This window comes from Trichomycterus rosablanca, chromosome 21, assembly GCF_030014385.1.
Source record: "Trichomycterus rosablanca isolate fTriRos1 chromosome 21, fTriRos1.hap1, whole genome shotgun sequence".
Taxonomy (NCBI): Eukaryota; Metazoa; Chordata; class Actinopteri; order Siluriformes; family Trichomycteridae; genus Trichomycterus; species Trichomycterus rosablanca.
In genome coordinates this window covers 6,462,222-6,484,601 of record NC_086008.1, presented here as the reverse complement: position 1 = coordinate 6,484,601, position 22,380 = coordinate 6,462,222, and the positions used below count along the sequence as shown (strand labels likewise).

Below are 22,380 nucleotides of genomic sequence, written 5' to 3'. Positions count from 1 at the left end.
TTTCTTATTTCAGCTGGATAACATGAAACGAACGAGTCGATCCTGCAGGTCCTCATCCATGGACAGACAAAAAGGCTCAAGCAGAGCGCTAAGTTTAGGTTCATCGCTTGGGCGCTACAGTTGTATTGATATAACACAAGCGACTGGACATGCATCAAAGAATGTACTCAGTGATGATGGTAAAGTACTTTTAAAAAGTAAAAGTAAAGTAATTTTTTTTATTCTGACTGTCTCGGTGAGTTAGGATGCAGTGGTTTTCTTGTATTTCTATGTCACATGATGCTGACACGTTAACATTAATATTTGCATTGTAGATGAAGTAAGACGTACAGGAATACGATACATCACAGAGGATTTGATCAAAAAGTTGACCAAACAAGACAATGTAACCCTTATACGGTCCGTGAATCTCTCCACTACTCATGGTGATAAAGTTTTCAGGGTAAGACTATCTGACTACATATGTAACTGCCATTACTAATCTGTTCTGATATGATGATGTTTGTTTAGTGATGGTTTGTATACAATTTTTTCATCTCCTAGTACATTGAGAACTTGGACAAATGTGAGCGTCTTCAAGTTCTCAACCTGAGTAACAACAGCATTGAAAAAATTGAGAAACTGGAGAAGCTTAATAAATTACAAGAACTGCATCTTTCCAATAACAAAATACGGTAATGGGTTATGATATTATTGTGTTTTAATGACAGGAATACTCCAACATTAGTCCATCCTAATTTACATTTGTAATGGAAGTTGTTGGGGTGGGCAAAATGCTTCTTTTAAAATATGATTTTTATTTATTGAAGGACAAATGCTGTTCAGCCCTGTGTAAAAAGTTATTTACCCTGTTGCTACTACATCTATATAGTAAACTGGATTATTGCTGTATTGTATTAATACAAAAATTGTGATGTTTGTCTTTATTCATCATTCAGAAAAATTGAAGGTTTGGAGCACATGGTGAACCTTAAGATTCTGAATCTGGCAAACAACAGCATTGAACAAGTTCCTCTTTGGCTAGCTAAAAAGCTAAGATCTCTTCAGACCCTGAACTTTCAGAAAAACAACATTTTCTCGGTTAGTCTGATTTTGACTTAATTTTAATTGTACCCTAATTTGCTTATACTATTTATTCTTTATTTGTACACGCCATCACCAAAAGTATGTGGGGAGCCAAACATCATATCTATGTATGCTTGTTAAGCATGTCATTCTAAAACCATAGACATGAATATGTAGTTGTTTTACTGCATTTTGAAACACTCATATGGGCCTTTGAGCAAGGCCCTTAATCTTTGTCACACTTGTAAGTCACTTTAGATAAAAGTGTTCACTAAATGTAGTGAATGTAAATTTAATTTATTTTCACCAATTACTTTATGGACTTAACTTTGGTGTGGGACATAGTCATGATGGATCAGGAAAACATGTTTTCCAGGCTACTGCCACAAAATTCAAAGCACACAGTTTTCTTGGTACCTTTTTACTTAGGGGCCCAGCCAAAACCATTAACAACTGGCACTCGTAGTGGTATTATCCCCAATTTGATGCTACTGTAAGCACAAGCTGATTTAAGGGGTATCCACATACTTTTGGTGATGAAATGTAACTAAAGGGTGTCATTTATATTGTTGTCTAAAGCTTACATTTTCTTTCATTTGTATCACCCAGCTTCATGAGCTAGTCAAACTGAAGCTTCTGAAAAACCTAACTGAACTGAAATCAGCAGAGAACCCTGTATCGAACCTAGCCCACTACCGCCTGTACATAGTCTTCCATCTGCGATCACTAGAATTGCTGGATGGACAACTGATCAGTGAACAGGAAAGAGAGCAAGCCCATCAGCGCTTTTACACTGGTACACAATCACATCTGTTCATTACCTATATACCAGCCCATAAAGTAAATTATTTTCTTGTTGACCTGAGCTATTACTTTTTGGCATGCAGAGGAGGTTGAACGTCTGGAGCAGGAGCTGGAGGAGAAAGGGTCCGAAATAGATCGACTACAGAAGGAGAAGTCTGTTGCGCTAAAGGAGCTTGAACAGCAGGAAAACCTGCAACAAAGCCTGAGACTGCAAAGCCAAGAGCAACAACGTCGACAAGAACAGCTTGAAATGGAACTCGACACCAAGTCTGAACTGGTTGGAAGTCAAGCTTTACTCTTCCTAACTATTAGCAATAGTTTAAAAAGAATGTTTAAGATTCGCTGATTTTGAGCAAACCCAATTTTGGAAAGAAGAGGGTGGACACATAGTGTAAATGTAAGCTGTGTGGGCTCCTAAATAAAATAAGCTCTCACCCTCTTGCCCGTACCACACAAGTGGCTGTGTATTTGCTGTTCTTTACTGGGTGGCAGAAATAGTATTTTAGTTTTATCATTTATAATGTACATAAGTGTACAATGTACAAATATAGCACCAACCAGTGTCTGTAAGTGGTTGTCTGTTGGCAAAGAATCAGTGAGCGTCAGCTCATAAAGGTTCATATGTCTTGGACGAAACATGCTAGCCCCACTCTTCTGGATTTATCTGACAAGATTGGGAGGGGGGATCCGAAAAATGTGAGATTTGGAGAGTAGTTACATGTTAATCTCTGCACTGGAGCAAAAGGGTACAGTCATTCTGGTTACCAAAACTTTCCCCTGAATAAACTGAATAAACAGATTAAATCATAAATTTCTCAAAAACATGTTACATAAAGATTTATTAATTTGCAACAACTGCCCTTAAACTGACTTTGGGAGTTTTAAGCAATTATACAATCTGTTGTGCTTCTTGTCACTTGAATTCCTTTAAGCAGTGAGGAGTTCACTGTATAATAATCTTTATACATTTCTTTCTTCCTTGCTAATATGACATCTTTCCTGGCTGTGTTCAGTTGAATTAATTCTCTGCATGACTCTTCTATCTGTATGTCTGTTTTCCTGACTCTACTTCTTTATACTGCAATCTCAGCCTTCAATACCTGTTCTGCTGCTGGATTCTTTTTGCAAGGTATTTATTTGTGTTTAATCAGTTTTTGGTAGATCAGCTATCGACCAGCCCCCGATGTCCTAGTGATGTGAAATGTCATGATATTCTCTCGAGCCTCCAGGTAGTCACTTAAAGTGTGATGTTGATGAGAAGTCACTGCTGTTTTAATAAGCATGCCACAATATCCCTGCATGCATTACTCAAGTTGTGGGAATGTATACTAATACATTGAAGACATAACACAACTGTTTGCATTCAGTGTTGAACAACAAGTGGAGTGTGGAACTTGTTTGCAGTGGAGTGTTTTCTATATTCAATGCTAAAACCTGAAGTATTATAGTAAACCATGTCTTTATTTACCAGCTGAAGCAGAAGACCTCTGAGCTGACCCGGGCCTGCCAGAAGCAGTATGAACTAGAGCAAGAGTTGGCTTTTCATAAGATTGATGCTAAGTTTGAGCCACTTCCGTATGATCATAATCATGTAAGCTTTATGTTCTTAAATAATCTTAGTGGTGTCTCACACTGAAATGTTACTTTTCTATTATTGTATTTACTTTGCTGTCTGATCAAGGATTTCATCTGGAGAATTAAAACAGTAAATGCATTTACATGCACAGTAACTCTCACTCTCTTCCTCTCTCTGTATGTGTGTGTGATTAATTTAGGATTTGGAGGGAGATAATGTGCTGACTGAGAGTCCTTACATTGGAAAGGCTCGTCACAAAAGGAACACACTTGTGACAGACAGTGTAGATACAGGGGACAGACGCTTGTCCACAGGGGGTCACACACTGTTGGACAGCACAAAGAAAGATGACACTAGACATGTTCTGGCAGGTCATTCAGGTACTGATATTCGGTATAATTACAGGTTGCATTTTCATAAATTGACTAATATTTGGCATATTGTTTTCATAATAAGTAAAGCGTAGTGTCCAAAAAGTAAGCTAGTTTCTTTTGCATAGTCTTGATTTTACTAGATAGCCAACCTGTCAACAGGCCAACAAAAGTAAGAATAAATGACACATTGGTAAAATAATGGTTTATTTGTATTTTTGGTTGTTTTTTCTTGTAAAATATCAGAAGGCTACATACATTTAAAGACATTAGGTCTATATCTTTATACATTGAGATTCTTGGGGTAAGTTATACTCAGACATTTGATATGTGGTCACTTAGTCCATTTTATGGACCCATTCTAATTATAGAAATGACCTGCATTCGAGTTTTTAAAATATTTTGCAGCATCATAAATGATATGACCAGCTACATGTGTAAACAAGGCCTGGTCGTAAAATTTGAAATAGATGTATACACAAATGATGAAGCTGACTGCATTAATCTGTTGTAAGTAGTATAATTCTATGGTTTCTTTTATACCACATTTCAGTTTTCTCCCGTCACATCCTTTTTCAGCCAACAGAAAATGTAATGATGCAAGCAATATGAAGAGATTACTGAAACTAAGATCATATAATTATACTCATAAAGTTGTGTGGCTGTTGTTCAGATCATGGTGTGTTTAAAGCAGAGGAGCGGCTCCAGCAGCTGAGTGAGGAACTGAAGCACAAAGAAAAACAGATTCTGAGAGCCAGCATGGAGCTTCAGCAACTAGAAGAGGCAGCAGCTCAAAAAAGAGTTGAGATTTTTTTCTTACCATATTTAATTCTCAATACAAGCATTTAAGTAAAACAAACAAAACAGCATTTTTAAGAGCTGTGGCTCGCATGTTGCCATTATGCATGTCTGTGAGCTTCTTCCAATTTTATGAGCACTTAGCTGCCCTGTATTGGCAAGATTGTTGTCACTTTCACCCAGAGTGGATGACCAGTCAGCTTCCAATTATGGGTCACAAACAGCTGTAGCATAGCGTAGGAAGTTCCAACTCCAAACATTTGACCATAACTTGTATTATTATCTTGATATTACCATACGATATCAGTATCAGCACCTCATCACATCTGCATTTTTTTTTTAAAAGCCAAGCTAATAATGTTAGCTAACACTATCATTTGCTGCATTAGCTATTTATTTATTTATTTATATATTATATTTATTTAATACTTCAACCGCTGGAACAATTTTTGCTGTTTTACTAACACATTGCTATAGATTTCAGAAGCAGAAAATGAGCGTCCCAGGAGGCAGCTAGAGGCAAAGATTCAGAGGTTAGGTGAGCTGCAACATGAGGCCGAGACCCTGGAGAAGCAGTTGGACAAGCACAGTGCTGAAATGAGCCAGACTCAGGAGGAGATGGAGCATCTGCAGAACTTACTACAGACTCTGGAACTAGAAGACCCCAGACATGTTAGTAATACTGCTACCCCAGACACCTACATGTTGAACATGATAGTATGTAATATTTAGGTAGTATATGAACAGTACACTACTTTAAATTGTCCGAATATCCACAATACTAAACCAGGTTTTTAAATAAATTGACATTTTTACCACATGGCCTGTTTTCATATTGGGAAGCATGGTTGTTTACCAGCTCTAAAACACTGCATAATCTATATCTATAACTGCATAATGTAAAAACACTATACTGTTCTAGCATCTAGCATCATAAAAACATAAAGAAAAGCTCGGTTTAAAGAAACTCCAGTGACCTGCACAGAGCCCTGACCTTGATTTGAGGTCAACTGAAACATAAATGAAACATTATTGCCCAGTCCTGTAAATGCACTGTTGATTAAATGGGCACAAATTCCCACAGACATTTTCCAATGTCTTGTGAGAAGCCTTCTCAGAAGAGTGGCTTTTATTAAAGCTAAAAAGATCACATAGAGGTCTCTCTATTTTAATACCATTTGTTTTTCTGATGGGAAGTTCAACAAGCTCATTATCAGGTGTCCAAATACTTTTGGTAAATTTCTAGCCCATTACTGTTGAAAACCAGGATTTATAGAGGGGTACTGGCGTGTCCAGTGTTCAGGAGGCGCTGGGTGGTGGCTTGATCCACAGCCTGGCACAACACGATTTGAGAGTTGTTGCTGCAGGCTGAGCAGAGGTTGATGCTATTGTTGCTGCATGGTAGCCAGTGACTAGAGGATTTGGGCTAATGGTATCTAATCCATTAGGGCACTGTGATTTCTCCTAGCTCCTGGGTTTAGGCACCAGTGTAACTGTTCATGTATGGCAGCAAGTAAACCATGTATGCCCAGGTTCGTTTAGCCTTCCTCTGGCACTTTACTGACAGTTGATCGCAAACCAAACAACTTTTACGTATGAAAATAAATTACAGCTTTCCCTCTTGTAGCAGCTTTTAACTAAACCATACCTCACTTATTATAAAAGACATTATACCCAAATGGCTGGCTTTTTTACATATATTTTAACTGATACACTAATGCAGTGTAAGTGAACTAATGTCTATTTACTCTCCAAACAGCCTGCACAAACATTGATGCCTGGTAATTGATAACTGATTTACAATTTGATTTTGGACATTCTCCGTATGTACTGTATTGTGAACCAATGTTTACCAGTCATAAAACATCTGTGCCTGCAACCTTGACATTAGCAGCTATCTGAAATGTTGCCCAGCTCCTTAGCAACGACAAAGCAAATGCAAAGAAAACAAGGGTGACATCTCTGTGGAATTCATTAATTTGTGTTGTTTGAAAACAGTTCTACAGAAATGTATTATTAGGTGCATGTCTCTTTAAGAGAATAGGACTGTTCTTTCTGTAGGGAACTGAGGAGGAGTTTAAAAGTAGCTTACTCCCTCCTAGGAGGTATTTTTGTAGCCAGGGCATAGACAGTGATTGGTTGAACAAAGAGTTTCCTGTGTTGATTTAAAGCGGGAGCTAAAGCGAGGGGGGTCTGCATACAGAGGAACTGTGTGTGTGTGTGTGTGTGTGTGTGTGTGTGTGTGTGTGTGTGTGTGTGTGTGTGTGTCTGTGTGTCTGTGTGTGTGTGTCTGTGTGTGTGTGTGTGTGTCTGTGTGTGTTTGGAAGTAGGAGAAGTGTAAAGGAGGGGTTACCATGTACTAGAGTCTGCGAGCGAAAGCATTGATGTTAAAAGTTTTCAAGGGGAAGATCAGAGACATAAAAGACATGCTAAAACTCAACACATGAGGCTTCACAGCCTGAACCCTCTCCTAACTGGGAGCAAGCAGGATTTCTGATGATGTCAACCGTATTGTGTTAGTAAGTAGCCCAGTAGGGTGTGGGAGGAGTGCAAGCTTAGCATGTTTTTTTTTTTCAGGAGATAGATGTTTTTGGCTTTTTTTATCTCTATGTTTTTAGTATTGTTTGCGTCAAGAGTCCTCTCATTAGGGTGTGTTATGGTTACCCATTGTGTTGTGTTTCATAAATTTGATGCTGTGGTTGTTTACTGGAAGTTTGAGTTTATGACAGCTGGACTTATAAAAGATATAAAGAATATAAAGGATGATACACTTTCCTTTAGGATGTTGAAATGTGTGTCATCAGAGTACATACAAGTGTGTTTGCTATCTGTCATTTAAAAATAGACTTTATCAGAGCCTCAGTGTCATGTGATGTACTTTAAAAGAAAACACATAGCATTTTCTGTGTGCACAAAGTAGGTATGTGATTGTTTATGTTCTGTGACAAAAACAGGATGAACGTAACAGATAGGGAAGTTATTGTAGTGATGTCACCTTAGAATAATGCAGTGCTGGGCTGTGCTTTGGAGGTGATTCTCATGCAACCTGAAGTTCCCCATCAATCCTGACCATACAGCCAGTTCCTCCTGCTGAAAAATATCCCTATAATGCTACCACCACTGTATTTCACAGAGGGATCTGGCTACTTTAGAATACACCAAGCTTTGGTTGACTTGGAAGTGAGCTTGGGATCATTGTTTTGCTGGAAAGTCCAGTTATCGCCAAGGTTCAATTTTACTACAGAAGTCAGAAGGTCATGATTGGCGGTAGATAGTATTCTTCTGGTCATAAGTGTCACCTTTTAGTGCAGGACAAACCACTGATTCCTCTGACCAAACACTTCCAGTTTTGCTTTGTTGCTCCATAGAACTGTGTCCCAGAACTCTGCAGGCCTCTCCAAATTTCTTCTGGCATGTTCCAATTATATTTGCAGCATTTAGCAGTCGCTCTATCCAAAGCGACTTACAATGCAAGCAATTGTGGTTTAAGGTCATTGCTCCTGTGACCTACATCTTTATCCATTTGTTGCTTGCAGCAGTGGCCCCTGTACTGAAAATATGTTACTATATATTAAAACATTTGTGTGAAGCCTTAAGACTTAATTTTAACCACTTTTTGCAGCTCCGTTGATAACATAGGATGAGACTTACTGCTGATCAGAATAATGTAATGAAAGAATTAGAATGACATCCCATTTCCTGTGTGTTACATCTGGTCCCACTACATTTTTGTCAGGCTTATGTGAAGGATCAGCTGGCCAGCAAAAGTCAGCTGCTGGCCATTATGAGCAGGAAGCAGCACGAGTTAGAAGGTCGGCTGGATGACATGCTCACGCGTATCACAAAGGAGACTCAAGAGATTAAAGACCTAGAACAACAGCTTACAGATGGTAAGAGATTGGATAGATGCATTTTAATATTAAAATGATCATCAGCAGTTTTGTACAGGAAATGTGACAATAAACCAGTTCTTCTTGTGTAACATAAACCCATGTAATCTTAGTATACAAAAAATAAAACTAGACAGACAACGTAGGAGCTTTTTGACAACACTAAAAAGTGATTGTTTTTCTTTTTTCTTTTTCCTAATTCCAGGTCAGATAGAAGTTAACGAGGCCTTGAAGAATGATCTGGAGGGCATAATTTCTGGACTGCAGGAATACCTGCATGGGGTGAAGGATCAGGCTCGACAGGCTCAAGCTGACTGTCTGCGCCTGCAGAGGGAAAGGGACACACTGCAGCTTCTTCTCCAGGACAAAGAGCAGCAGGTCATCCAACTACAGGAAGCAGCCCAGATTTCTGAATGTGCACAAAAGGTGTGACTGAGATATATTCATAAACATTTATCAAAAACATTTATTAAAGGTGTTTTTAGCCAAATATTCTACAAAATGGGTGTTTTTGCCTGACTTGCAGTAGTTAAAACAACTTCAACATATTTCAGTCAAATGTTTTCAGTTCCTCCTAGCAACTACAGATAATGTAGATAAAAGAGTATTTCGCTGAGGTTTCCTTTAAAACTCCAGGTGTTTTACAAAGAATAATTCTAAACAAATTTTTATCTGGTATGTAAGTTTGAATGCTAATGGAAGGTGTGGTTTATTTGTTGTAGGAGTTTTTGCAGCATGAGGAGATGTTGCAGGCTCTTATAAGAGAGAATGCTGAGCTTAGGGAAGCTCAGGGTCATGTCAGTACATATGAGTCTGAATTGGAGGCTCAGCTGCAAGAAAAAGACACAGAGGCTGGCCAGTTAAAAGAGGAGCTGAGTCGTTTGCAGCGTCTCAGTCAGGTATGGGCTACACACAACACATTATAAGATTTGTCTGTTCTTTCTAATGTCTGCAGTTCCCAAAGCTTTAAACTAGTAATTGAACCAGTAAATTGCTGTTTCCATCTTCGAGAAACAGAAAAGAAAATAATAATACTTAATACTTTCAATAACTTTGCAAATGGCCTCAGAATTAAAATTAAAACCAGACTTTTTGTTTACTTGCAGCTAGAGCACTCTGCACTACAGGCGGAGCTCCAGAAGGAAAGACAGGCCAAAGAGAATGCTTTAGCCCAGCTGCAGCTGGCTGCAGAAAGAGAACTGGAAAACAATGAGCTTCTGCAACAGCTCAACATAGTGCAGGTCTGTTTCCTCTGCCAGATGTAGCACTCTCAGGATGCTGTTATCTGTTTGCTCATGCCATGCTTGCCTTAACAGATAATGTAATCTGTGCTCACTCTATTCAATTGTGTGTCTGTTCCTACAGAGGGAAAAAGGTGCTCTAATGGAAAAAATCAGTGATCTGCATAATGAATTGCAGCAGGTTAGGAGGGAGCTGATGTGTCCTAAACAGGTGGTCAGTTTGGTGGAGGGCCTGAGAAAAAGCATTGCAACAGGGTCGGGTGATTTAAGGTATGACATCATGGTAGTTCATAAAACATAAGCTATGTAGTTGACAGGTATTGAGATACATTTAAAGTGTAAATGTAGTGTCTAAGTCTTTAAAGTGCAATCCTTTGCTTTAATTACTAGCATGTTCAATGGGACGGGAGATCTGTTGAGTGAAAGCCTTGCTAACCTGCAGGACGAGTTGCATTGCTCCGTTTCTGCTGCTTTGAAAGACCGTGATGAAGCCCAGCGTGCTCAGGACAGACTGACACGTGAGCTGGGCTCTCTTAAACACAGGCTCAGAAACTATGAGCAGAAATACCAGAGTGTGTGTGAGGAGGCTAAACAGATCAGGGTAAGTGGACTGCAATTTTAGTTACTGGTGTGTTCCCTTGCAGTCTGAACCCCCTTTATTAGCTCATTCTCTTATCGGGTCCTACACAGCAGGCGTTCTGCACAGTTTGTGTTTATAATAGTTTTTAGTCTTTATTACTGCACATTTGTTAATTTTGTTTTACCTTTAGTTTTAGGAACAAATTAATAGATGAGGGGGTGCCCAGGTGGCGCAGCGACTAATACGCTAGCACACCACTGTTGTTGTTGTTCTAGCTTAAAGGTTACTCTATTACTCTATTTTAATAGTGTCTCTTTAATAAGAAATGAAAATTACATGTCCGTTCTACAAAAAAACCCATTGGCTTCCCGTTGCGCAACATATCCAGTTCAAAATTATTTTATTCACTCACAAAGCGCTCCATAATCAGGCCCCCTCCTACCTCACTGACCTGCTCCATCATCACATTCCCTCCCGTAGCCTTCGTTCTTCTGAGGCTAACTTATTGTCCATACCCACTAGGACTAAGCACCGTGCCTGGGGTGACAGGGCCTTTTCCATAGCTGCTCCATCTTTATGGAATGCTTTCCCCAAACACTTACTTGCCCACTTTCAAGTCACGTCTCAAAACTCACCTGTTCAGAGTGGCATTTAATCTGTAACAATGAAACTTGCTATTCTTTTTAATAGATTTTACATTTGGACCCAAAAACTTTTATAGTCTTTTCAATTATCTCCCTTTCCTTTCTTGATTGCATGTGAATCTGTCCTGTTTTGTCTACTTTTAAGTAATTGTTCTTATCTATTTATCTTCTACACTTATATGTTTAGTATATGTTTTATTGCTGCTTGTTTTTGTATCTTTTTGTTTTAATGTCCTGTCTAGCTGTTTTTTTGTTTTTGTTTTCCTCTTCATTATCATGTTGTTGATTGATATGGTGTGTGGATTTTGTATTATGAAATTTTTTTTTTTTTTAATTGTTTTTATGACTATTTTTATGTAAAGCGTCTTTGAGTGTCCTGAAAAGCGCTATATAAATAAAATGTATTATTATTATTATTATAACTAAGACAATCAAAAGCTCATATCCATTCTTTCTTACTAAAGTCTTTAAAGTTAAGTCAATCATTATGGAAAGCAGATGCTGAAGATGTTTTAACTGCTTTTGATTCCCCCTAAAGGCAGCAGAGAGGCAGGAGGAGGCTGAGCTTATACAGCTCAGGGAGGATCTTCATGAGGCGCACGAGCAAGAGTATGTGATGCTGCAGCGATTGCAAGAAGCTGAGAGTGAAAGAGATCGCCTGCTGTCTGAGCTAGAGGAGCAAGACAAACAGGTGTGTGTGACATCCAAGAAGGAGTAAAATATGATCTATGAACAATATATTTGATTTATTTTAAAAAATGGTCACAGCCAAATGTTGAATAATACTTTTTGTATCGCAGGCACAGTTACTATAGAATTAACATAAAGTATAATATTACAGAAATATAAAGGCACTGATATATTTGCTGATGCACTGTATAGGTAAAGATCTCGACATTAAACAGACATGAGAATTTTTAATCAGTGCTCTTATGTAAATTTTTATATTTCATTGGGCACGAGGCAGGAACACCCTGGACAGGAGTGGGGGTAGTGGCAATGATGAGAGAGATAGACATAAGTACTTTTAATAGATGATAAAATGAATAAATGAAAATACATTAAAATATAAAATTATTGTTTAAGCAGTGCTGTTTTTATGTGTGTTTGTGAGCAGATAAAGACTAATGAGACTCTAACACAAGATCAGGTACAGTCTTTGGATCTGGAGTTACAGGAGCTCAGGAGATCCTTCACCACAGCTGATCGAATGGCTGTCGAGCAGCTGAATGCTGCCAAGGACAAGATTCGCTCCCTCCATAGCACTGTGCAGAAAATCAGCCAGGAGAGAGCAGAGGTGCAGTAAACATCTAATTAAAGACAACTGAAAGATTTCAGTCCTTTTGTTTTTCAAAATGCTGAGAAGTTATTTGTTTTTGTAGAATGCAGAGGAGCTTGAAGAATCAAGGATACAAGCTGAACAAGCCATGCAAGATCTAACAAGGGCAGAGGCAGAGATCCAAGTTTTGCAGAAGCTGCTTCAAGACAGGGTAAAGAAACTCAGACCTGTTGGTAAACAGTTACCAGTTTTAATTTGCTTAAGCCGTTCTTAAAATTGTGTGCATTGTTTGAAGGGGTGTGTTATAAACATATCAGTTTTGTTCAAACAAGTCCTTAGTACATACTTAAGGAACATAATAAAGCCAACCAAAACTGCTAATTACCACCATCATGTTAATCCATATCTGGATTTTGTGTTGTAGGTTCATGTATTTGACGAGCCGGTGGATAGCTTTGATGGCCCACACTCCAGTATTCTTCAGCCAGAGTTAGCCCGACTAAACCAGGCTTTGAAAAGACAACAGGCTCAGACCAAAAGGCTCAGAGACCAGTTGGCTCAAGCAAACTATGGTAGCAATATCAGCTTATGTAATACTCAGTAAACCATTGGCCATTGAATAGATTGTTGATTGTTGTTTTGTCTCTAAAGACAACAGAGGAAACCTAGAGGATCTGCTTGAAGAAATCGAAGCCCTTAGGGATACTCTACTGCAGCAAAGCAACTATCTCTCCAGTTTCGGTCAGACTTCACACAATGGAGGCCACTGGTATTATATACCCGCCAACCAAAATGTAAGCTATGACCTTTACTGTTGTGCCAGACTTTTATTGCTGATTCTGTTAAATAAATATTTAGTTTAAGCAAAAATCATATTGACTCAATTTTCCTCACCAAAAGTAACTGATCAGACAAGTTAGTTGTTGACATTTGTTTAACAGAAGACAGTGGTAGCTCAGTGGTTAAGGTACTGGACTAGTAATCACAAGGTTGCTTCTTCAGTCCCACCACCAAGTTTCCACTGTTGGGCCCATGAGCTAGGCCCTGAACCCTCAATTGCTTGAGTTGTTTTCAGTCATAATTGTAAGTTGCGTTGGATAAAAGCATCTGCTAAATTCCATAAAGGTAAATGTTTTAGTTTTATATTGGAGATTAGGTTACAATTACATGTCCAAATCATTTATGTTTCTGTGTTCATCCTTTCAGCCCCCAAGTCTTGGTTCTCAGGCCACACAGGACTCAGGGCTGGGCTCTCAGTATGTCCCATCCCCTGATCGAGGGAAGCGTTTCAGGGGCAGGCAGCACAAAGGGACAAAACCCCCTTCCAGCAGAGGTTATTGGGTCTATTCTCCTCGTCCACATGACCAACACCATTACATAGACAGAGGTAATTTGTAATGGTTGTTTAACACAATAAAGAAATGTGGTTCAGTCAAGTCAATCAGAAATTAGCATTTATATGTACACTTTATGCAATTATAACCTGAAGAATTTCAGAATTTGCTGTTATTTATTATTATGTACAAATAAAAACTAATATTTTTGCCATCTCTTATCTCTGTAGATACTTCATACAGAAACAGTGATGGTGAGAGTCATGAGGATGGGATTAGAGGATCTTGTTTTACACCTCCACCCGGATCAGTCATCTACACTGTGCCCCCTGACGGCACCCCTCTCCCTCCAGGCACAGTCATTTATGCTCCTCCGGTACCAGGCTTGGCTGTGCATCCTGGTGCAGTGTTTTATGGCCCTCCTCCTGATGGGGTCAGGCTTGTGTATGGCCCTCCACCCAGTGGTCTACATATACCTCTGATCTCTAATGGAACTCTGCTATGCAATGTCCCCGGTCATCTGGATTTGGTGAGATGCAAACACTGCCTGTCAAACGTTTTAATTTGTGACCGAATACAGTTTAGGCAAGTTGAGCAGTTGCACCTGTGTGTGCAGGAATAGCAGGGACACTATGTTTTTCTTTAAGTTCTCTGGTGTACAGGACTGTAAAAAGTTTGTGAACCACTGAACTAGATATTTTATACATTTCTTTTTCGGAAATTCTTTTAATGCAATTTGTCTATACAAATACAATGCTTGTTTTGAGGTCGATTGTAATCGTATTGGGTTTTTGTCCTGCAGGAGTGCTCACTCAAAGATGCAGAACGTTGTTTGAGGGAGCAAGAGTCAGGCAAAGAGGTTGTTGGACAGGAGCTGCTCAAGCTAGAGGAGCAGAGATCAGAGTTGCAGATGCAGCTTAAAGAGCTGCGACGTGCTGTGAGCCGACTGCAACACCACAGGTCTGTGAGCCTCATGAGCCCTTAATGTACACAGTACTCAAACATTTGCTGTCAGCCTACACAAAGCTACAATCTTTCTCTTAACTTCCACCACAGTCCTATATTTAAGATGCATCTGTTTGTTGAATGCTGTCTAATTGAAGTAAAATTACAAACATTTGTGCATCACCATGACAAGCGCTGATAAGTGAGTTGTTTCTGACTACAGGAGGCTGTTGGAGAGTTCAGTAAGCAGTGCAGAGGAGGAGAGTGTAATAGGAGAGGTAAAATGTCTGGAGAAAACACTGCTTCAACGCAGGACAGAGTTACGAGAGACAGACCGTCTACTTCTGGAGGCTGAGGCAGACCTGAAGGATAGAAGATCTAAGGTGTGACACTTTTAGTACTTTCAAGATTTCAAAGGAATTATCATATTTCATTTGCACGAAAAATAGTCAAACAGACATGTCTGACCTCTCCTTTCGCTTTGCGCTAAAGCTACAGACAATAGAGGTCTGTCTCATCTAAAAAACTTTACACACAAATTGTAATTTTGTAAATGTACATCCCAAAACATCCCAAAAAGAATGCGACAGATGTAATTTAAGTCACCAATATAAGGTGGGTTAGTGTACATTAATAGTAATTAGTATATGTATGTAGACCAATGACATTCAGCAACGCCACAGTGAAGCTGAAAGGCGGTTGAAAGACACAGAACGTGACCTGGAAGAAGCAGAGTGGCGGGCTCAGGATAACGCCAAACAGCGAACACACGCCAAACAGCAGCTGCGGTACTGCATTTATTCATTTCTGTAATGTATGAATTGCTGAATTGCTTTGGTTGGCTACATTTAGATCTGAATCATTATGGACTCTTTGTTACAGAGACCTTCAGGAAGAAATTACAGATCTACAGAGACGTAAGCAGAATGAAGAACTCACACTACAGAAATTAGAAAAAATGATAGCGGCTCGAGAAGCAGAGTTAGAGGTTGTCAGCAGAAATTTAGAAAGAGCAACCAATGAGTAAGTCTCCCCTCTGGTACAATATGACAACTAGTCTGAGGAACGTTTTAATATAAGACTTTTTTAATACGTTTTATTTCTATGGTTTCCAGACTGCAGAACTTAACGAAAGAGCTAAGAGAAAAACAGAGCCAGGAAGCAAGGCTGCTTGTGAGCTGCAAAGACTCTGAAGAAACTGTAAACCAGTGGAAAAAAAAACTGGAACATCTCAACAAGCAGGTACTATTAATGTTCTTGCTCATTTATCATTTATTCTGGAAGCAGGTATTCTTTTAATAGCATGTATGATTTCATCTTATTCATATGTGTAGATAAGTAGCTTCTAGCTGTTTTTTTTCTGATTTGTGTTCTGCGTGTGTAGATATTGGTGGCAAAAGAGGAGCAGTCTCTTTTAGGACGGAAGCTGGAGCAATGGCGGGAAGAAGAGGGAGTCATGAGGGCCAGTGTGGATAGAAATAGGTTTGGCCTTGTAGGAGTCCTAAGGCAGGGAGAAGATGAAGCATATGGCTTGCAACAACGTATTAAGGTCTGTATACACAAATTTACCCCTGATGGGTTATGTGCACAAAGAAATGTAAACATCACCATATCTGTATATTTCATTATATTTATATTTCATGTTTAAATTTACGCTGGTGTGTTTAGGACTTGCATGCAGATATGCAGAATCTGGCTGTGCAGAAAGGAGAGCTGGACACTCAGCTATCAGACAGAAAGAGCAGACTGGTTAAGTATAAAAAAGAGGAACAGAAATCAAAAGTGACAGTGCAGAAATTGCGCTCAGTCATCAGCAAGCACAAAGAAGGTAAAATTATAACACTAACATGTCATGTATATGTTTTCTATATAACCTAGAGTTGCTTACATAGAAATTTACACAATTCAGCACTGATATGAAGATGACTTCTGAAGAAATGACACTTGATGTTTAATACAGTTTAGCATCATTCATTAATGGAAATGGCACTTGTTGTGTAAATATGAAGTATACTGAAAAATTGGAACACAAACTTTGTCCAAAAAATCAGTTTCTGAGATTATTCTGTATTTTCTAAAAAAAGTCAAACAAATGCTGGGTCTAAAATATACAATATTATATATACAAAAAATACACCTCTGCCTGGTGCTAAGATGCTGCTGGTGGCTTCACACATGCATGTCTAAAGATGTTTGTGCTGGTCTGCAGCCCTCTTTGAATATCAAGGGTTTTTATAGCCAGCAGAATTTGCTAGAGTGCACAGTGAAATTAAAATTGTGACAATGCAAAAGGGGAACGCAAAAATCTTCGATTAATCATTTGAAAGTTCTGTAATGTCATTCAACTGTGTGTGGCATGGCATCCTGTTACATAGTTAGTGATTAAAATTTACTTCAAAGCTGGAAGGATTTTGTAAGAAACTACCTCTGTCAACTGTAGGTAAACTATTAAGTATTGCTGTATTGGTCCTGTCAAACTTGGTAATATAGTGGCAGATGTCTGCTAATTTAAGTTTAGTTTTGGTCCAAATATTCAAACTGGCCAGACAAACAGGACTAATATAATAGTTTTTTTCATGTATGGAATTTTTATTCATCTCAACTGAATCTGTGTAAATTGAATGTAAAATCACAACTATTTTGCTGTTATAATAGCTTATTTATTTGTAGACCTGAAGCATGTACTGGACATGATCCAGCTGGAGAGTGGGGAGCTAGAGCGAGTAAAGTCTCAGCACAGCCAGAAACTGGACCAGCTGGAGAAGAGCAATGAGAATTTACTTCAGGTGAGCAGCAAGTCATTTCATGGAAGAATCTATTACTCAGATTGTTAAACATTTAGTCTAATGTCTCTAAATGGGTCAGCATGATAAAATCAGCTTTTTAAACTTTGTGTCCGTCAGGTACGTTTAGAGTTGCAGACAATGCAACAGGAGCTGGAGGAACAGCGTAGTGAGCAGGAACGACAGAGGAGGCTACAGGAGGAGGAAATACGTACTCTAAAAGAGAAGCTTGATGTCACGACCGCACAAAGGAGCAGCCTGATGGAGCAGTGCACCAACCTGGAGGCTCGCCGCACCCATGCTAACAGGTAATTAGCTGCCCATGGTGTTTGCTTTTAGGACAGTTTAAATTTAAAGGCATTTGCATTCATTTCATACGTTTGGTTCATCTATAGTGCAACTAAAAAGTCTTTTGGTTTGCATCAGGTGAACTCCTGTGATTTTTTTGGATTTGGTTCCAATAGTATTTGTCATCATATGCCTAATGGATAACAAAAACACTGCATGCACACTTGTAAAAACACAGTATTTATTAAGGTTTGATGCTAATTGAAACACAACAACATTAATATGAGAGATAGGAGATGTACCATTTGACCTCTAATGTGCATAAAAATGCAATAAAGGTCATGCACAAAACTATGCAACTTAGCCAGTGTCTGGGAACAATTTTAACATGTGAAAACAAATTTGCAAGCGTGTCAATCCTGTGTTAGGCCGGGGGTAAAAATGTTACTAATGATACTTAAAACATTTATACCTTTTTCTCATGTAAGTCACTATTGCTACATTGCTCTGTTGTTGGATAAAAGCACTGCTTCTCATGTGGCAGGTGCCTTGAAACAGCAGAGGAGGGAGCCCGGAAAGCTGAGGCAGAGATGCTAAAAATACAGGGAGAGCTGACCAAGCTGAAGCAAGAGCACAGACAGGCCCAAAGCAACCAAGAGGAGATTAAGAGAGATATTGCTGCAACCCAGAAACAGCTTGAGGGTACACACATCACCATCCGGTGTCATTATAATTTATGTCTGGTAATAAATGCTGAGAGGCTAATTTGTTGTTCTTTTTCATTTCAGAAAAGACCGAAGAGCTGAATAAAGTAAAAGAAAATGTTGCACATTCAAGACGTCAGCAAGAGGAGATTAGAAAGGTTTGCATACAGCCCAGAGTTTAATTGAACTTGTATCAGGGATGTCCAGTTTCTTTCATAGCGGGTCAGTTTGTGAACACTTGATTTTACAGATTTATTGTAGCTTGTAGAAGCAGTGTTGGGTGGATGTTAAACCAGTTTTTCAATACTGTCTGAAAACACTTTTAAGCTTAGACAGACAACAAAGCATGCACGTTTAGCTGAAACTACATACTGAGGGACAACATACAAACAACTAAACTTTATACAAAACCTATAGTGCTTCAGGCCTTCTAAATTTTATACAGCTCTCAAAAACACTGTGTTAACTGTCAGAGCATGCTGGACTTTGACCTCCAGGTCTGGAGTTGGACATCCTGATTTAAACGGGTACACTTTATAAACACATACTATCAAAATGTATTTTCCTGTATACAGGATGCAAAAAAGTCTCAGCAAGAGCTGGATGATTTTGCCGAGCAGCAGCAGGAGCAGAAAGCTGTGCTGCTAGACAAAACCCAGAGACGACAACAAAGAGTGGACAAACTGGAGCAGCAGCTGAAGGAGCTGGAGACTGCAGTGGCATGGAAGCGGACACAGTTTGAAGAAGAGGAAGAGGTATGTTTATGTATCTTTATATGCTTTACAATTGAATAAATTAATTTATTGCAATTAATTGATTTTTGTCTACTGTTTTGTGTTTTTAATAAATAACATTTGTCCATTTTACTCTCAGTATGACCACTATAGGAGTGCCAAAAATTTCAGTCAGTCACAATTGACATGCTCATCATTAGCGAAGAAAAAACTACTTACATAAGTATATCAGCATTTTATCACTAATTATCTGGATTGATAGCTTTGGGTTGAGCATCAAATATAATACATAGCATCTGTAGATTATGGTGCAGAAGGTACTGGGACCTAGGGTTAAATCTCACCTAAATAACTGTCTGTCTGCTTGTTTGGTTTAGTGTTGTTTTTCAGTACCACCTGCTGAAACTGCATCCATTTGATCCTTTTTAACTTTTCTGTTTCTAGCGCATGAAGACGCAGCAGCAGCAGAGTTTAGAGTTAGAGGAACTGCAGATACAGCAGCAACAGAAGCTGCAGTCCCAGTTGCAGGTATTAGAGGAAGCTCTAGCTCAGCGTGTGGAGAAGATGGACCAGGTCTCTGCGGCTGTGGAAGAGCTGGAAGAGAAAAGGTGCTTCATGCTGGCAGACCAGAAGCAGTGTGCCCTACTGCAGGATAGAGTGGCACAGTTGGGTGAGGTTATGGTCCATGCCTCTACTAATAAAATATGTACTGTTACTAATGCTTTAATAGCAGTGGAAAAAAACCCCCATAATTTTAATGTATAGTTTGTACTGCTTTAAACTAAATAGTATAATGTCACTTGAATGTTTAAGGGCAGCTCTGTGTGTGTGTGCGTACAGAGCAGCACCTGGCTGAGAGTGAGGCCAGGCTTCGGGCCAGCACAGAGGAGCAGAGGGAGTTGAGACAGGAGCTGGATACATACCGTTCTAAGATCCAGCTACTTCAAGAGACTCTAGGCACAGAAAGGACTCAGACAGAGGTATACCTAAGGGCCCTGGAGGCCACCATCTACAACTACAATTAAAGTGCTTTTAGATATGTGTATTCTACATATCTGGGCTGAAAACAAGTAACTGATTAGCATTTTTTGAAATGTGGATATTATTTAATCATTTTATTTTTTGTTATATAGAAATCATTATTTAATATAACCTTAACCGTTTTTGTGCTTGGTTGATTTGCATTATTTTTGTGTAGCTGTTTGCTGTTATATTATTTTTAATAGCCTAGTTGAAAGTTTTTTCAAGTACAATTTGAGTGTTGCTTTCTTTCACACATTATTCAGCAAATATTTTTTTTCTGCTGTAAAGTCTATAATTTGTAGGATGTTAATTTAAATTGCACCTAATGAAAGAGCTGTTCAGTATGACATAATAAAAACTCCTAGTTATAAAAAGTGCTTTAGGTCAAATATATTAAGTTACAATTCACTTAATGCTGATAACTGCGTTCTTTGTACTTTTAGCTGTGGGGGCAGGCAGAGGGAAAGGCTCACCTGCGAGAAATTAGGGATACAGCTCGCTCTCTGAGACCTGAAGTCCAAGCAGAGCTGGACAACAGTATGAAGGAGCTGAAGTTTCAGTCCATGGACTACTCAGACACAGAAAACTACGAGGAGAACAATTCATCAGCTCCAGGAAATGTGGGGAAAGCAGCTTGTAACACAGAAGTATGTTGTTGTTTTTTTATTAGCACTTGATCAAACTTTTTCTTGTTTTTTTCTTTTCTTCCTAAAGGACAAGAAGTGGGAAGGAGAACTGCGAAGAGAGAAACTGAAGCAGCATGAAGATAATCTAAAGGTGACATTCAAAAAATGCTTGTTTGCCAGCATAGTGACAAGTTACTAATTATTATAGATAAACGTTATAAGCTCTTTTACACCCTGCTCTCATACCCTTAGGCACAGCTGCGCAGGACCATGTACTCCCAGCAAGAGGCCCTGAGTCTGCGCAGAAAGCAGACCGAGGGAAGCATTCAGGGTCTGCGCAGACGAGTAGACCAGCTGGACCAGCTACTGGGCAAATCTGACCATGATCCACCTTACCTAAGTGACTCCGAGATCCTTACCAAATACAGCTATGTGAGTGAGAGGTGGAGATACAGGATTCCTGTTTGTGTGGGAATTACATATTGCACTAAATTACAAATTTCCACTACAGCTTAGAAGCGATTCCACCACAGACACTAATAACAGGCTTAATAACGAATAATGTCTCCATACTCTTTTATAATTACAGAGTGGAAAAGCATGACCACTTGCAGGTTGCATGCCTTCATATTTTTAAACAAGTTAGAAAAGCCATGTTTTTATGCTGGCCCAGTCTCTGTATATATAGTATACACTGATGAGCCAGAACATTAAGACCACCCACCTAATATGCTGTGAAAACAGCTTTGACTTTCCTAGTCATAGACTCCACATGACATCTGAAGAGGTCCTGTTGTATGTGGTACAAGGACACCAGCAAGTGGTAGCAACTTCTGTACAGTGAGAGTTATACATCCCACTGTTGACAGGTGCCACTGTAATAAGATTATTGTTAGTCACTTCACTGGTCAGTGGTTTTAACATTGTGGCTCATCTGTGTGTATTGTCATATAACCCAGACTTGTTTGGTAGTGTTGCCATTTGTTAAATAAAAAAGCTTTATGTGTAAACCTGTGTATAGAGGTAATTGTGATTCATTGCACATTTTGAATGAACACAGAAATAATCTAAGATTTCTTTTTTTCACTATTTAGTTTGAGACTGACAGATGGAGACCTCACGGGAGTGAAGACTACTCCTTTAGTCCAGTGAGGCTGGATTCTTCCATCCCTGAAAAGGACCAAACACACCTGCTAAACCAAATGTACTGATGACTTCAGGCACTAAGTTAGGAGGTACAGTGTCTCTTATGCAAAACAAAAGAGACTAGCCTGCAGAAATTATTTTGATCCCAGGCACAGTAAAGAAGGTAAACATGAAGTAAAAATGTTAGTAGCTGTGTTGAGATTTGGCTTCTGCTACCTCAGCACCAAATAAAGATGCAAGCAATGGATTTTTAATTCATTGTTGATGGTTAACATGTATTCACTGTTACTAAAATGTGCATTTTTACTCTATGATACAAACTAAATTATTTGTTAAATTTTGGTTTTTAAACTTCTGTGAACTTTTACTTTTTTTTTTTTTTTTTTTACACGTAAGTAAAATTATTTATGGCACTTAATTTCATATAGTTGTCATTTCCAAAACTGGAACTGTCATGCAATAAATACTACAGATTTTGTATACTTCTAAACCTCTAGTTTTTTTCTTTTCTGTCAAATTCTTTATTTATCGGACTGCAGATGTAACACA

The 22,380-nt window shown here is 38.9% G+C and overlaps 1 protein-coding gene across 2 annotated transcripts; it reads left to right on the top strand.

Annotated features, from left to right (window-relative positions):
• Nucleotides 1-76: 76 nt before the first annotated feature.
• Nucleotides 77-22,313, top strand: cntrl (centriolin). 2 transcript variants are annotated; one of them, XM_063017514.1, is made up of 41 exons: nt 77-179; nt 315-442; nt 544-674; nt 939-1,080; nt 1,675-1,861; nt 1,953-2,146; nt 3,341-3,460; nt 3,645-3,825; nt 4,490-4,617; nt 5,092-5,286; nt 8,351-8,504; nt 8,710-8,930; nt 9,227-9,403; nt 9,611-9,745; nt 9,870-10,015; nt 10,136-10,346; nt 11,508-11,660; nt 12,087-12,266; nt 12,352-12,459; nt 12,673-12,820; nt 12,900-13,042; nt 13,455-13,635; nt 13,813-14,111; nt 14,385-14,542; nt 14,751-14,910; nt 15,185-15,315; nt 15,410-15,550; nt 15,643-15,769; nt 15,912-16,076; nt 16,196-16,355; nt 17,198-17,313; nt 17,431-17,618; nt 18,143-18,300; nt 18,387-18,460; nt 18,878-19,057; nt 19,481-19,706; nt 19,877-20,016; nt 20,503-20,679; nt 20,774-20,836; nt 20,938-21,117; nt 21,780-22,313. In XM_063017514.1, exons 4-41 carry the CDS (start codon nt 961-963, stop codon nt 21,894-21,896), a joined length of 6,042 nt encoding a protein of 2,013 aa, XP_062873584.1. In that variant the 5' UTR covers nt 77-179; nt 315-442; nt 544-674; nt 939-960; the 3' UTR covers nt 21,897-22,313. The 2 variants fall into 2 exon arrangements, with proteins under 2 accessions (XP_062873584.1, XP_062873585.1); XM_063017515.1 differs by lacking the exons at nt 77-179; nt 315-442; nt 544-674; ... (5 more) ...; nt 4,490-4,617; nt 5,092-5,286 and adding an exon at nt 6,810-7,133.
• Nucleotides 22,314-22,380: the final 67 nt, after the last annotated feature.

Coding starts and splice junctions, on each gene's coding strand:
- cntrl (XM_063017514.1), top strand. CDS start 961: ATGGTGAACCTTAAGATTCTGAATCTGGCAAACAACAGCATTGAACAA. Junction 19,707..19,876: donor GGATAGAGTGGCACAGTTGG/GTGAGGTTATGG, acceptor GTGTGCGTACAG/AGCAGCACCTGGCTGAGAGT. Junction 21,118..21,779: donor TCCTTACCAAATACAGCTAT/GTGAGTGAGAGG, acceptor TTCACTATTTAG/TTTGAGACTGACAGATGGAG.